The sequence below is a fragment of the Molossus molossus genome, unplaced genomic scaffold (assembly GCF_014108415.1).
Source record: "Molossus molossus isolate mMolMol1 unplaced genomic scaffold, mMolMol1.p scaffold_m16_p_4, whole genome shotgun sequence".
NCBI classification, from domain to species: Eukaryota; Metazoa; Chordata; class Mammalia; order Chiroptera; family Molossidae; genus Molossus; species Molossus molossus.
Window position 1 is genome coordinate 69,480,992 of NW_023425377.1, and position 14,758 is coordinate 69,495,749.

At 41.9% G+C, this 14,758-nt stretch overlaps 1 protein-coding gene across 1 annotated transcript; it reads left to right on the forward strand.

The window, feature by feature from the left end:
* Window positions 1–5,241: 5,241 nt before the first annotated feature.
* Window positions 5,242–6,216, forward strand: LOC118615170 (olfactory receptor 7A10-like). The gene has a single exon (XM_036239772.1). It carries the CDS (start codon window positions 5,248–5,250, stop codon window positions 6,214–6,216), a length of 969 nt encoding a protein of 322 aa, XP_036095665.1. The 5' UTR covers window positions 5,242–5,247.
* The last annotated feature ends 8,542 nt before the right edge of the window (window positions 6,217–14,758 follow it).

Sequence of the window (14,758 nt, forward strand, 5' to 3'; positions counted from 1 at the left end):
CTGACTGTTGGGTATGCCTATCCCTGTCTCCTCAGCCTACTCTGCCATATATATGTGTGGGTCCACCACCTATATGTGTCTCCCCACTAACTGGACCGGCACCTGCACCTTGGCATATCTCACCCTCAACATCAATATAGTCCCCCAGGACGCCTCCCTGCCTGTTCCCGACATCACCCTGATTAAGAGCACAATGCATTCGGGAAAGGCGAGATCAATCTTGGAGCACCTGGCTCAATTCCAACTGCACACACTGGGTTTTGCCGCTTAAGGGTCCCCTAACTCTCCTTTTTCTAGCCCTAGCCTTCGGACCCTGTCTCTTGCAACTGCTCTCCTCCCTACTACAAAACCGACTGAAGGCCTTCACCAGCCAGACGGTGCACGAGATCATGATGCTAAGCCATTATCAACCTCTCACCAGATCCTCAGGCCCGGATCATGCCGACATGGGCCCCCTCCCCTAACGCCGCCCCTGTCCAGCTCGAAGTAGCCAGAAAGATACCTGCGCCCCTTTGTCATTATCACAGAGTCGGGAATGTCCGATGGCCTGGGGACTGGCGCCAGGCAAAGTGCTCGACCATTGTCACCTTGCTCAGCCTTGTCTCCCACCCTGAAGGGCCTGCCTCCAGCTTGTAGATTAACTCCCATCTTGCTCTTATCGATTTACATTCCAGAGGCTCCATGCATAGCCCCCGCAGGGCCAAACCCTAAGGGACAAATTCCAGCTGCAACAGGCAGACATAAAAGACACAAGCCCCTACATTGAGCTCGGCTTCTAGGACTCCTAGAACTCGACCCCCGGAGTCTGTGAACCCGCCCGGAGTGCACCCAATAAAGCCTGATCCCTGTTTATTTGGCTGATTGGCTCTCCAGTCTCTTCTCTGTTTTATTCTGCGGCGCCTCCGATTCCTTACAGGTTCCCAGTAGTGCTAACCAAACATTTCTCCGGACAGTTCAAAGGTCTCTGCAGGCTAAACTACCTCTGGTTGAAAACTACTGGCCTAGAACATGAGAATTGGGAAAAAACTGATGGTGGTCCAATAAAAGCTCATTTCTGATTGGGTTTCAGGCTTCTTAGGATATATTCCTAAGAAGTGGGATCTTACCCTTTGAGATGACTTGGAGAGACCTTGAGAGTATTATGCTGTGTGAAATATGCCAGTCAGAGAAAGACAAGTATCACATGATCTCACTTATTTGTAGAATATAATGAACAAAATAAGCTGATAAACAACATAGATTCAGAGACATGGAAGTAGGGAACAAACTGACAAACCTCAGAGGGAAGGGAGATGGAGGACAGGAAGAGATAAACTAAAGAACTTATATGCATATATATATAACCAGTGGACAACAGTGGGATGAAGGCAGGGGGGGAGTAGGAGTGGGGAGGAGGGTGTCATTGGAGGAAAAAAGGAGGAACATCTGTAACACTTTGAACAATAAACATAAATTAAAATAAAAAAATTTCTATCCTTACTCAGTCATGACTTTGGCCAGATCACTTCTCTTTTCTGAGCCACATTTCTCCAAGTAGAATGAGGTTTGTGATAGTATGAATTTTAACAAATAAAATTTTGTAAGAATTAAATGAGATAATCCATATAAGATTCTAGGCTTGATTCATGATGCATAAGAACTCCTAAATATATCTTACTTCTAACATTTTGTAAATGAAGTACTAAATGACAGCTCATAATTTGTTCTTCATGAACAAAACTCCAAAGCCAAAGGTTATTGTACCCATGGATTTATACCAAAGGAACACCTCTCTATCCCTTCTTGAAGAGGTTAATAGCAATTTCCCAGAGATACCTGTTGTTCCTAGCCACAAGTTGATACTTTGGAGATCCATGAGATTTAGTCTAGATAGGCTGTTCAGTCTTAGATTTAGAGAAAATATTAACTCAAGATTAGGATGAGATGCAAGGCGATTAGACCTCTGAAAGGCAGGTGAGTTTATAGAGAAGGATTAATAAAAACAGGATTCACTTAACTTCTAATCTGGCCTCTTGGGAATAGAATTCACAGGAATAATTTCCTTTGTGTCCAGCCCAGTGTCTCATAGGGAAATACTGTGCTCAGAGGTGGGAGTAACAATGGAAACAGTGACTAATGAGCAGGATGGGAACTGTATATATCTCCTATACTGCCGTCCCTCACCATGGCCATCCTTGAGGTAGACAGGATATGGTTATTGCTTTTGGATTCCTAAATCTGGCTCAGAAACTGATGCTTCACTCCTTTCTGTTGTCCTCTCTGGGACCAGAGCTTCAGTTTCCACCATCAACCATCTAGGAAGGAATTCAGATTTCCACAGAGGCCTCCCTCACAGAGACCCCATTCAGGTGAGTCAGGGGGCTTCAAAAAATGTTCTGGCCCTGGCCATGGTTGCTCAGTGGTTAGAGCTGAGCCCATGCACCAAAGGGTTGCAGGTTTGAATTTGGTCAAAGGCATGTAGCTGGGTTGCAGGTCTGATCCTCAGCACTGGTCCAGGCGTGTGCAGGAGGCAACAATCAATATGTCTGTCTCACATCAATGTTCCTCTCCTCTCTCTCTTTCTCTCCCTGTTCCTCCTTTCTTTCCACTATCTCTGAAAATCAATGGAAAAAAATATCCTTGAATGAGGACTAACAACAACAACAAAATTTCAGTGATAACTTTTACCTGAGTTCATCAGGCAGTCTAACCAGTCTAGTCTCAAGCCAAAAAATCATCACATTTGTTTGCTAGGTAGACTGATTTATAATTAGTTTATTTAATATGTTTAAAAAGAAGTGTCTTTTGGACTCAGAAATACAAGGATCTTTGTTAATATTAAATGATGAGAGAGTAAGTTAAATTAGAGGAGAAGTAATAGAGAATGGGAGGTACAAAGTGGTTCCAGTAAAATTAGAACATTAAATTTTGCAGTTAAGAGGAGGTGTAAAATAGAGAATTAAGTTTGAAGGCCTGTGCAGTGAACTGAGGGCATGTTTTTCAATGTTTAATTGGAATGTATTTGAGCATGATCTGTTTTTATTAAAAATATCCAGATCAGCCCTGGCCAGTTTGGCTCAGCGGTTAGAGCATCAGCCTGCAGTCCAGGGAGACCCGAGTTCAGTTCCCGCTAAGGGCACGTGCCTCCGTTGCAGTTTGTCCCCGGCCCTGGTTGGTCGTTCGGGTGGCAGCCACTTGACGTGTCTCTCTCATGTTGATGTTTCTCTCTCTCACTCTCTCTTCCTCTCTCTCCCTCCCACTCTATCTGAACAAAAAATGGAAAAATGTCCTCAGGTGAGGATTAAAAAAAAGAAATATCCAGGCTAAAGGAGGTAAATACTATTTTGCAACACACCTCAAGACAAGGATTGTTGAGACATACAATTCACGATACTGTTTCTCATGTTGGGTATTCACATGAAAAATTAAATTTAATATGCAAAAAGAGTATGTTAATGAGATTTATAATTATTTTAATACCTAGAGGTGGGGAGGCAATAAGACATTGGAGGAGTTGAAGAAAAAATTAGGCCTCAGCTCATGACTAGTAATAACCACCCATTTACTAACAGGAAAGAACTACGCTAAGCTTTTTATATATATTAACTAAATCTGTCAATGACCTGATAAAGGATATTTCCAGTATTTAAATGAGTATATTAAAATCTAGAATGGTTCAGTTAGCTCTCTATAGACAAAAGCTAATAGGTGGTAGATCTTAGATTCAAAACCAGTTTTTTTATTCCAAAGTTGTGCACTTAATATCATTTAGAACGTCTTTCATCATTTGTCTTTTAAAATCTACCGCTATTGTTATATGTTGTATGTTTCTGTTGTAAAGTGCACATTTATTTCCTTTGTTTATTTTCTGGTGGAATGTTAAATCAGTAAAGTACCTTAACATCATAGGATATCATTCTTTCTCTGGAGAAGTCCAGACTGCTTTAATAGTCATTCTGGTCATCATAAGGATATAATAACTGGAGTCTGAATGCTGTCAGAACCAACTTAGCTGGCTGCTAATCACAAACTCTCAGTAACCTCCTGAGCATTTTGGGTCTTTTTCACTCATGTATACCTATATTGTTCCCTTCTCTGTTTTTTTGAAGAACTTTTTATATTTTCTTAAATAAAGGACTCCAAATGGTCCCCTGAATACAGATTCCAATGTTTACATGTTCATGGGGGACTTTCCAAATGAATTTAATACTATTTTCACAGTCTTCAGGGCAAAGATCTGATGTTGACACCTTCCTTGGACCAGTTCTTTCCTAACTGTTGTGGCTGGAGTAAGAAGAGCCTGGTGGTAATGTGGCCCTGGCAAGTCAAAGTGCCCTTGAGGATCTGCTGTGAGTGAGTTGGTTGTTTTTGTGCTTGTGTATTTTGTGGGGCCTGAACAGTTATAGGGCAGGGATAGCTGAACCTGTGTACTCTAAATGTGACACTTAAAAGAAAGGTGCCAGAATGTGAGGCAAAGAAGGGAAATGAGGAGCCATGTCAACTGAAAGGGTTTGGGAGGAACAAATTAAATACAGTGCAAGGAACGACATTAATGGAGGACCTCCCTGTATGTTGAAGTTTCAGCAACAGCAGGGAGGCCTCTTTGCTTCTCAACTATCTCTGAATTCTTCTCCCATCCCTCTCCCTCTTGTCACTCTCCTCTAGACACTGACTGCTTTTGGAACCTTAAATATCTGAAACAGTGTTATTCTCAGGGTCTTTGCTTGACTCTTTCTCCAACAGGGCACACACTTCCCCCAGATGTCTTTGTGTCTTTCTCTCCGTCTTCCTTGAGGTCTGTTCAAATGTCATCTAGTTTGCACAGCTTCCTGATCTCCTAGTAAAAAATAACACCCTCACTTATTTTCTTATACTCATTTTTTTCTTCATAGCACCCATCTCAATCTGACATGACTTTTTTTTGTATATATTTTTTCATCATCATTATATTCTAGGGCTTTTGTTTCCCAACATCCTATGCCTTTGCCAAGAGATGGTCAGTACTCAATGTATATATTCCTTAACTACAGCAAAGCAATACTCATTAAAACTATGTAATACATGCCCTCCTGGAGTAGAGGTCTAAGTGGAACAGAAACTCCTAATCAGAGATGTCATGGAAGATTCATAAAGATGACCAGATCCATTCAGAAAATATATATTGATTTTTTATGAAAAAATATAAATGGTAGTATTTTAACTGTCACTAAGGCTGTTATGTGTTAAAATTAATCATATCATTTTTTCATTCCTAGTCACCTCCAACACATGGTACAAGGCAATGATACCTCAATTTTAGAATTTATTCTCCTAGGATTTTCAGAAGAACCAGAATTGCATCCCCTCATATTTGGGCTTTTCCTCTTCATGTACCTGATCACAATGTTGGGAAACCTTCTGATAATCCTGGCCGTCAGCTCAGACTTCCATCTCCACACACCCATGTACTTCTTCCTCGCCAACCTGTCCTTGGTAGACATCTGTTTTACCTCCACCACCGTCCCAAAGATGCTGGTGAACATCCAGACACAGAGCAAAATCATAACCTATAAAGGCTGCATCACACAGATTTATTTTTTCATACTGTTTGCAGTGTTGGACATCTTTCTCCTGACATTGATGGCCTATGACCGTTTTGTGGCCATCTGCCACCCCCTGCACTACACAGTCATCATGAACCCCCAGTTCTGTGGACTGCTGGTTCTGGTGTCCTGGGTCACGATTATCCTGTACTCCTTGTTGCAAAGTTTAATGACATTGAGATTATCCTTCTGTACATACTTAGAAATCCCTCACTTTTTCTGTGAACTCAATCAGATGGTCCAACTTGCTTGTTCTGACACCTTTCTTAATAACATGGTGATGTATTTTGGAGTTGGGCTAATGGGTGGTGGTCCCCTTGTTGGTATCATTTACTCTTACTCTAAGATAGTGTCCTCCATAAAAGGAATCCCAACAGCTCAGGGTAAGTATAAAGCATTTTCTACCTGTATGTCTCACCTCTCAGTTGTCTCCTTATTTTATGGTACGAGCCTAGGAGTGTACCTCAGCTCTGCTGCTACCCAGAGCTCACACTCAAGTGCAACAGCCTCAGTGATGTATGCCGTGGTCACACCTATGCTGAACCCCTTCATCTACAGTCTTAGGAACAAAGACATAAAGAGAGCTCTGAAAAGGTTTGTTGGGATGGCAGGTATAAAAGGACCAATTGTCCTAGGGATGAATAAGTGTCCATGATTGCAGGGCTTAACATCTTGGAGCCTAAACTTGCTATTCTTTAAGCAGCATTTGGTTGTAGAACTTGCTTTTTTTATTTATTTCCTGGAATTTCCATTTTTTTGTTGGATATTCTCTATACAATTTAAGCAACCACATTATTCAGCTTTTTGCTCTGTTATATAGACAATGTTTCTCTCTTTGTTCCTACCTTTGAGGCAGAATAGTAAGAAGCTAGAAAAATTCCTTGGTAAGTGGAGTGGGGAAACTGAGACAGATAGCTGAACAAACTGGTTGAGCAATTTACAGCCAGATAGAGAAGGTCACCAGGTGGAAAGTCCTGAAGGCCTAGCAATGGTCAATACTGGTGCCAGATCTTGCCCTCGGGGTGGCCTTTCCCCTAGCTTATCACTAGCCATACTGTTTAGGCTCCCTGAATTTTCATATAGCTGGTCATGTGGTTTAGACCCCCCCTTACCTTTCCTCCCCGAAAATAGCATGTAGGTTTCAGTTGTATTACAGTTCCAGGCCTAGAAGGGCAGCAAAACCAGATGGGCAATGCCAAAACCAGCTTCAATGACTAATGACATCCTGCCAAGGCGCCTGCCAATCACTAAAGACCATGACCCTGAAAAACACACTAGGAAAAACTGATGAATATCTATTGAGATCTTCCCTGGGACTTCCCCTAAACTCCCAGACTTTAAAAACTCTCCAAACAAAGGTCCCAGCAAGCACTCTCCCTCCCAGGAGCATACCCATGCCTTTTCCTTCCCCCTCCTCTTCCCCTTCTTCCCACATAAGCATGGATCTCCTAAACTGTAAGGGATCCCATGAGACTTACAACCAGGGGAGCAGTAGGCAGTGATAACTCATCTCAGACCAACCTCCTGAGCCTGTCTCCGAGGCCCTTTTCCCTGATTTCTCAGTGAGCTAAAGCAGCCCCACCTAGCTTCTCTCCTGTTGCTTCTTCTAGCCTAAGCCCTTTATTGTTTCATGTCCCCAGCTTTAATAACTGTACTCTCAAAATCACCTGGACTCATGTTGTGAAATCTTTCCTGCATGAAGTCAAGAACCCACACACTACCAGTCAGCCCTATGGAGCATCGGTCAGGGTCAGGTCACCTTTCCAGTAATACTTTTACATTTTTGCAACCTTAATCAGAAATACTTGGATATTTCTGTTTATTTCATGGGCAATGAGGATTTCTTAAGAATAATTTCTTCTTTAATGACATACATCATTGTATGTAGCTTGTTCTTATTTTATAGATTGCACAGTCATTAGTGGTATTACTCATGTGGAATAAACTTTACTTGGCTACTCAGACCATTTCTATAATTTCATTCCATGAAAATCTAAATCCATTGTTTTCACTTCCGTGTCCCTCCTTTTTATATATCATACCTCGACCGCTCTTCCTGATCATGTAGAATGTATCATTGTTTTGTTTAAGTCTCAACTTATTGATAGTGATGCTCTAGGTTAGAAATGCATGGGGCACTGGCCTGGATCCTACAACTTGTTATTCAGATCACAGTTGTGGCAGGACTGGCCCTTGTGGTCCCTATAACATTTGCTACAACCATCAGGAAACTATGAACACACAACGTTTATTACTCACACAGCTCTCAGGAGTCCATACAAGCAAATAATGGGGAGAAAAAGAATGGACTGGATGAAGCTCTGCCTTTACTGGGGTCCAAAGGCAGGATGGCTACAGTTTTGCAGATTCAACCTCTATTAGTGAATTTAACAAAATGGAATACTACGTGACCATAAAAAAAAAAAAAAAAAGAAGGAAATCTTACCTCTTGTGACAGCATGGATAGACCTGAAGATTACTACACTAAGTGAAATAAGGCAGTCAGAGAGACAAATACCATAAGATCTCACTTATATGTGGAATCTAATGAACAGAATAAACTGACAAACAAAAGGAACCAGAGGTGTGGATACATGGAACAGACTGACAGCTGTCTGAGGGAAGGTGGGTGTGGGAGACTGGATGAAATAAGGTGAAGAGATTAGCCAAAGAACATATATGCATAAACCATAGACACAAATAACAGTGAGGTCATGGCCAGATGGAAGAAGGTGCGGGGTCTGGGTAGAGGTGGGCAAAGGGGGTGAGGGCATGAGGACATCTGTAATAGTGTCAACAATAAAAATAAAATTGAAGAAAAAATAGAAAATAAAACACAAGAGTGGGAAATAGAGCAGAGGAAGAAAAGTGGGAACACTTATGGGGTAATTATCTAGACTACTCAGAGTTTTCTAAAAGGGGAGCTTCATGAGAGGGGGCAACACGGGTGCTTATCTAATAGCTATGTCATACAATCGGCAATATGTTTATTCAACATGGTTATTTTTTTAATGATAGCTCATAATTCAAAAGCTAATGGTCAGTCACTTACACTATAAACATGCTACTCTGTTTTTATTTTCTCTCCTGGTTTTATTGCCTAATTTGGCCCAGTGTCCAGAATACCTACTGTAGTTATGTCAAAAACTGATCTCCCACTGGAGTCTACATTGAAAGGCAAATTTGAAAAAAAAAAATAGATTAATATAATCATAGTGTCAGACATTACCTTAAATATGAGGAAGCAAAATTTTAGTCATTCATTTTATTACAATGCAAGATATTTATTTCATACTGTACTCATCTACTCATTGAAGTATCAAAGATCAGCATCTATGTGTAAGAGGCTTTATGAATTGGGGTGAGTGACTGGTTAGTATATTTTATCTTTTAATGTATTATTTTTCTGTTCTTGCTTGAAAATTCCAGCACTATCTACAATCATGACTCCTCGATGGCTCTAAATAAAATATTTCTCTTTTTCTAAATTTTTTTATTACTACAACAGGGATGTTGAATGAACAATATTATTGTTATCTATTATATGTCTCCCTCATGCTCAGAAATCTTTTCTTGTCATGATCATATTTCTTACAAGAGAGCTTGAATTCCTGTTCAATTATGTGATTCAGGGTCACCAATTTTTCTGCACAAACATGCATGTCCTTCCAGCATCTGCAAATTCCCTAGAACAGAACTTCAGTATAGCCACCTGTTAGTATAGTTACCCACAATAAATTTGAGTAAGAGTATAATCTTGAATGCTGTCTCCAAATATCAAGCATATGCCAAAAATCAAAAGAAGCAGATTATTGCAGTTGCCCTCAGTGCTGTTTGCTTTGATTATTGTATCAGTTAGCTATTGCTACATAACAAGCATCCTAAATCAAATGGTTTGTTATAATGCCCTTATTATTAAATGGTATTATATGATGAAAGTTTTTCTAATCTCTGCTCAGAGACTCCTGAGACTACATCAGCTGAGTGTTTCTACACTGTGTTTCTATAGCTCGTCCATGATGTTGTGTGAGGCTGTAGTGCAACCCATCTTGAACCAATTTATGTCATTTATTTACAAATGTAGGTTAATCTTTTAGTTTAGAATAGAAAAAGGTTATATGAATTGTCTATATCTAATCATACTATTTTTATACCCATGTATGATACTCTGCTTTCTAACCAGTTTGAAGATGTATCTCCAACCCCGGATAAAATGTGACTCAGTTACTGTGCTCTAGATCCTACCTTGAGACATAAGATTTTTAAAATATAATGTATAAGAGTAGAATGGCATACAATAAAGTGCACACATTTAAAATGCTAAATTGAAGCAGCTATGCAAAAATTAAGAATGCATATTGCATGAGTCCATGTATATATTATTTCAACAAAGTCCACAAAGACTTTAATTTCTTTGTTGGTTAATTATAAAAAATGAAATCACCCTGAGTCACTTTACCTTATGTGTGATGGTAGTGGGATAATAAACCTAATTCAGGTGAATGTTGTTAGAAATAAATAAAATGTTTGGAAATACTTGGTAAGTCTAAGAACTCTCTTAGAGGTAAGAAGTATATCTATGTACGTGCATGTGTATGTTTGCACATGATTAAAATAAGCATAGTCCCACACATATAAACACACAGAGGCTCATTTAAAATCCCATATTTTACGTTGAAAGAGACTTTGTGAGAAAGTTGGGTATGACAGACATTTTTTAAATGAACAGTTAAATTAATGTGAACTAAAAGAATGTAGAAATTCAGGCACAAGACACGATTGGGAATTCACTCTACCAACTAACGGGACATAATTCCCAAAATGACTTTAGATTTTTTTCTTCTACTTAATGTTAGATTTTAGCACAAAATATCTTTACCCAAGGGAAGCTAAGTGAAAGAATTGAGAGGCTAAAATTCAGTTTCCTCCAGAAAAATATTTTGGATAAATGTCTGTATTACATTCCTATAACAAAATACTACACTCAGTGGTGTAAATGAAACAACTTTGTGCTCCTACTGTTTTGGAGGTCAGAAACCTGAAATTAGTCTCAACAGGCTAAAATCAAGTTTCCTGCAGGGATGCTTTCTTTGGAGTCCCCAGAAGAGGATCTGTTTCCTCTCCTATCCCAGTTTCTCAAGGCCACAAACATTCCTTGGTTCAGGCCCCTTCTCCATCTCTACAGACAGCAGTGTGGCATTTTCAAATCTCCTTCTGATTCCAACTGTTCTTCCTTTTTCTTCTACATTCTAGGGTCGCAGTTATTATATTAGTCCCACTTGCATAATTATGGTCCAACTTTTAATCTAAAAGAGGGATCAGTGAAATGGACAAATTCCTAGAATCAAACAAGCTTCCAAAACTCAATAGGGAAGAGTCAGAAAACATGAACAGACTAATAACAACTAAGGAAATTGAAAAAGTAATCAATAAACTCCCAGAAAACAAAAGTCCTGGTCTGGATGGCTTCACAGGAATGTTTTAACTGACATTCAAAGAAGAAGTAACACCTAGTCTCCTTAAACTATTCCAAAACATTCAAGAGGAAGGAAGACTTTCAAGTTTGTTTTATGAGGCCAGCATAATACTAATTCCAAAATCAGATAAAGACACTACAAAAAAAGAAAACTACAGGCCAATATCCCTGATGAACATAGATGCCGAAATCCTCAACAAAATATTAACAATTCAAATACATCAATATATTTTAAAAAGTATTCACCTAGCTCAGCTAGTGTAACTCTGTGGTTGAGCATCAAACAATGAACCAGGAGGTCGCTGGTTCAGTTCCTGGTCAGGGAACATGCCCAGGTTGTGGGCCCAGCCCTTAGTGAGGGATATGCAGGAGGTGGCCAAATGATGTGCTCTCTCGTCGATGTTTCTATCTCTCCCTCCCTCTTCTTTCATTTATCTCTAAAAAAAAAAAATCAGGAAATGGCGGCAGGCAGGACCAGAGGAAGGGTGAGTGTGTGATAGATAGAGTGAGCTAATGTGTGAGAAAGTGTGAGTGGACGTGAAGGTGGACAGCCAAACCCGAGCAGTGCAGAGATGAGGAGCAGAAGGTTCCTGTGCTGTGGATGGGAGCAGCCAGCTACCACAGTAAGAGGCCTTCAAGGCACTTCTCCCTGCACCACAGTGAGGTCCCACCATTTTGGAAGATCCCGGGTCTTCCCTGAGAGGAGGCAGTGGGAGCTGCTAGGGCCCAGCAACCTGAGCCCAGAGCGCACCTGGCACCATCAGACCAGTGGACACTCTGTGTCAACACAGACCAGTGCACAGTAGTGGAACTCCCAAGGTGCTGATCGCGGAAGCCGAAGACAGCCTGGAGCCCAGCACCATCCCCCGTAGTAGCAGACCGGTCAGAGTCGAGATATACCCCCAGCAACTGAGGCTGGGGAGCAGACAGACATCCCCAGGCAACAGAAGCACAGACCAGCAGTTGAGACCCATTCCCACAAATTACAGCAAAAACTGAGCAGGAGTTGAGCCCCACGGGCAGAAGTACTCCCCAGCCACCAGCAGTGGGAACTGGGGCTCCACAGAGGCCTGTGCGGTCCAGCAGCCCACAAGAGCAGTGGGAAGCCAGAGCCTGAGAGGGACTGGTGTGAGCCAGCTGCCCGCCTGCGAGACCTGCAGGGTGCGGGGGCACCAGAGAAGCCTGTGCGACCCAGCAGAGGCAGTGCCATGCAGTTACCCACGGGACCTGTGGTATGCTGAAGCACCAGAGAGGCTTGTGTGACCCAGCAGCCCATTAATATAGGCATAGAGCCAAGTCCCCAAAGGGACTGTGTGATCCAGTTACCCGCAGGACCTGCAGGGTGCGGGGCCACCAGAGAGGTCTGTGCAACCCAGCTCGCACACAAGATAGGCGTAGAGGATGTGAAAATGGAGGCGGAGTGAATGGAAGCTACACAGATGATATTCCAGGACCAAACAAGAATTACAACTAAAATAAAGACAAATCCTCGGGAAAAAAGCAACATAAAAGCAGCAGGACAGGACCATATAACCACGGACACTGGTAGGATCTGTGGAGGCATGAGAGGGTGGCGGGCTGAGAGTCCACAGACAGCAGCAGTCTTAGCTGTGAGCAGTGCCCTTGGGGAATAAAGACCAAGCCCGCTCCACAGTGCAGAGAGCCGGGACAGAGTGCTAAAATAGCCACAGCCACTCACCTTGGGGCTACAGCAGAGGGAGGGCAGACTGGGCTAGAACTCTGTGGGGACACCCAGGATTTGGAGGGCATTCAGAGTTTTTGCTGAGTTGTGGCCACAAAGGACAGTGGCCAGTGTGCTCCTTCCCAGAGCTGTGGGGAAGAGCAGCAGCCCCCTCCCTTGGAGCTTCAGTCAGCCACCATATCTAGGACTCCAGAAACATGGCTCACACTGTTTACCCTGCCCTGGTGATTCCCTGAGGCCCTCCCCCACCCAACTTTCAGGTCCACCCAAGCTGTTTCCAAAGGCTTTACCATAGGATTAGCCTGTCTTGGATCCTGCTTCAGAGATTCCTAAAATCTCTCAAACAAGCATCATCTATTCTTAGCAAGCCCCATACCTCTCATTAAGAGGCCACAGACCTGGCACTAGAAGCAACCAGCCTTGGTTCACAATTTGGCCTTTCCTGGGCACTTCCAAGCCCAGCACAAGAAGCAGCCATCTGCAGATCACTTTGTAGCTTATGTCGGTGGCCCCGGATAAAACACAGGCAATGGCTGACCTTGCCCCAGAGCCAGCACACCCAGTGGACAGCTTCAGACCATATCGAAGCACCACCACCAAACCACCTCCACGAGTGACACAGTCAATGAGTGGACTCATTGGGTACCAGAGCCCTGATTAAGTCTTGCTTTGTGTAGTGGGCCCCTTCATAGGAGATTCTCTAAGGTAGTCAAAGGCCAGTGGTCAGTGGGCACAGCCAGTCCTTGCAGCTGATCAGCCTGAGTAAATCCCTCCCACTGATGTGCCAACAGCAATCTAGACTCAATTATAACAAAGGTGTACAGTCCACACTTGGTGTGCACCTCAAGGACCCACCTGGGGTGATTAGGGAAACTGTACCACTAGATCCTACAGGACACCTACAACAATAGGCCACCCTACAGAGCCTAGGAGACAATAGCAACTCTACCTAATACATAGAAATAATCACAGGGAAGCAGCCAAAATGAAGAGACAAAGAAACATGTCCCAAATGAAAGAACAAAACTCCAAAAAAAGAACTAAACAAAATGGAGATAAGAAATCCATCAGATGCAGAGTTCAAAACATTGGTTATAAGGATCCTCAAGAAACTTCAAGGAACTTAAGGAGAACTCCAAGGAACTTAGTAAGAACATCAACAACATAAATAAGGACCAGTCAGAAATGAACGATGCACTAACTGAAATAAAGAACAATTTACAGGGAATCAATAGTAGAGTAGGTAAAGCCAAGAAGCAAACTATTTATTTGGCACATAAGGAAGCAAAAATCAGAACAGTAAAAAGAATAAAGAATCAAAAAAAAAAAAAAAATGAGGATAGTGTAAGGAGCCTCTGGGACAACTTTAAGTGTGCCAACATTCACATCATAGGGGTGCCAGATGGAGAAGAGAGCGCAAGGAATTGAAAACCTATCTGAAACAATAATGAGAGAAAACCTTTATAACTTGGTGAAGGAAGCAGACATACAAGTCCAGGAAACACAGAGAGTCCCAAACAAGATGAACCCAAAGAGGTCCACACCAAGACACGTCATCATCAAAATGCCAAAAGTTAAAGACAAAGAGAGAATCTTAAAAGCAGCAAGAGAAAAGCAGTCAGTTACCTACAAGGGAGTTGCCATAAGACTGTCAGCTGATTTCTCAAAAGAAACTTTGCAGGCCAGAGGGAGTGGCAAGAGATATTCACGATGATGAAAAGCAATGACCTACGACCAAGATTACTCTATCCTGCAAAGCTATCATTTAGAATCAATGAACATATCAAGAGTTTCCCAGACAAAAAAAAAAGATAAAGGAGTTCATCACCACCAAACAAATATTATATAAAATGTTGAAGGGTCTTCTTGAAGGAGAAGAACAACAAAAATATGAAAAATGAAAAGGGCAATTAATACATCTATCAACAACTGAATCGACAAACAAAATGAACAAGCAGAACAGAAACAGACTCATAGATACAAAGGACTTTTTGTTGGTTGCCAGATGGGAGGGGGCTG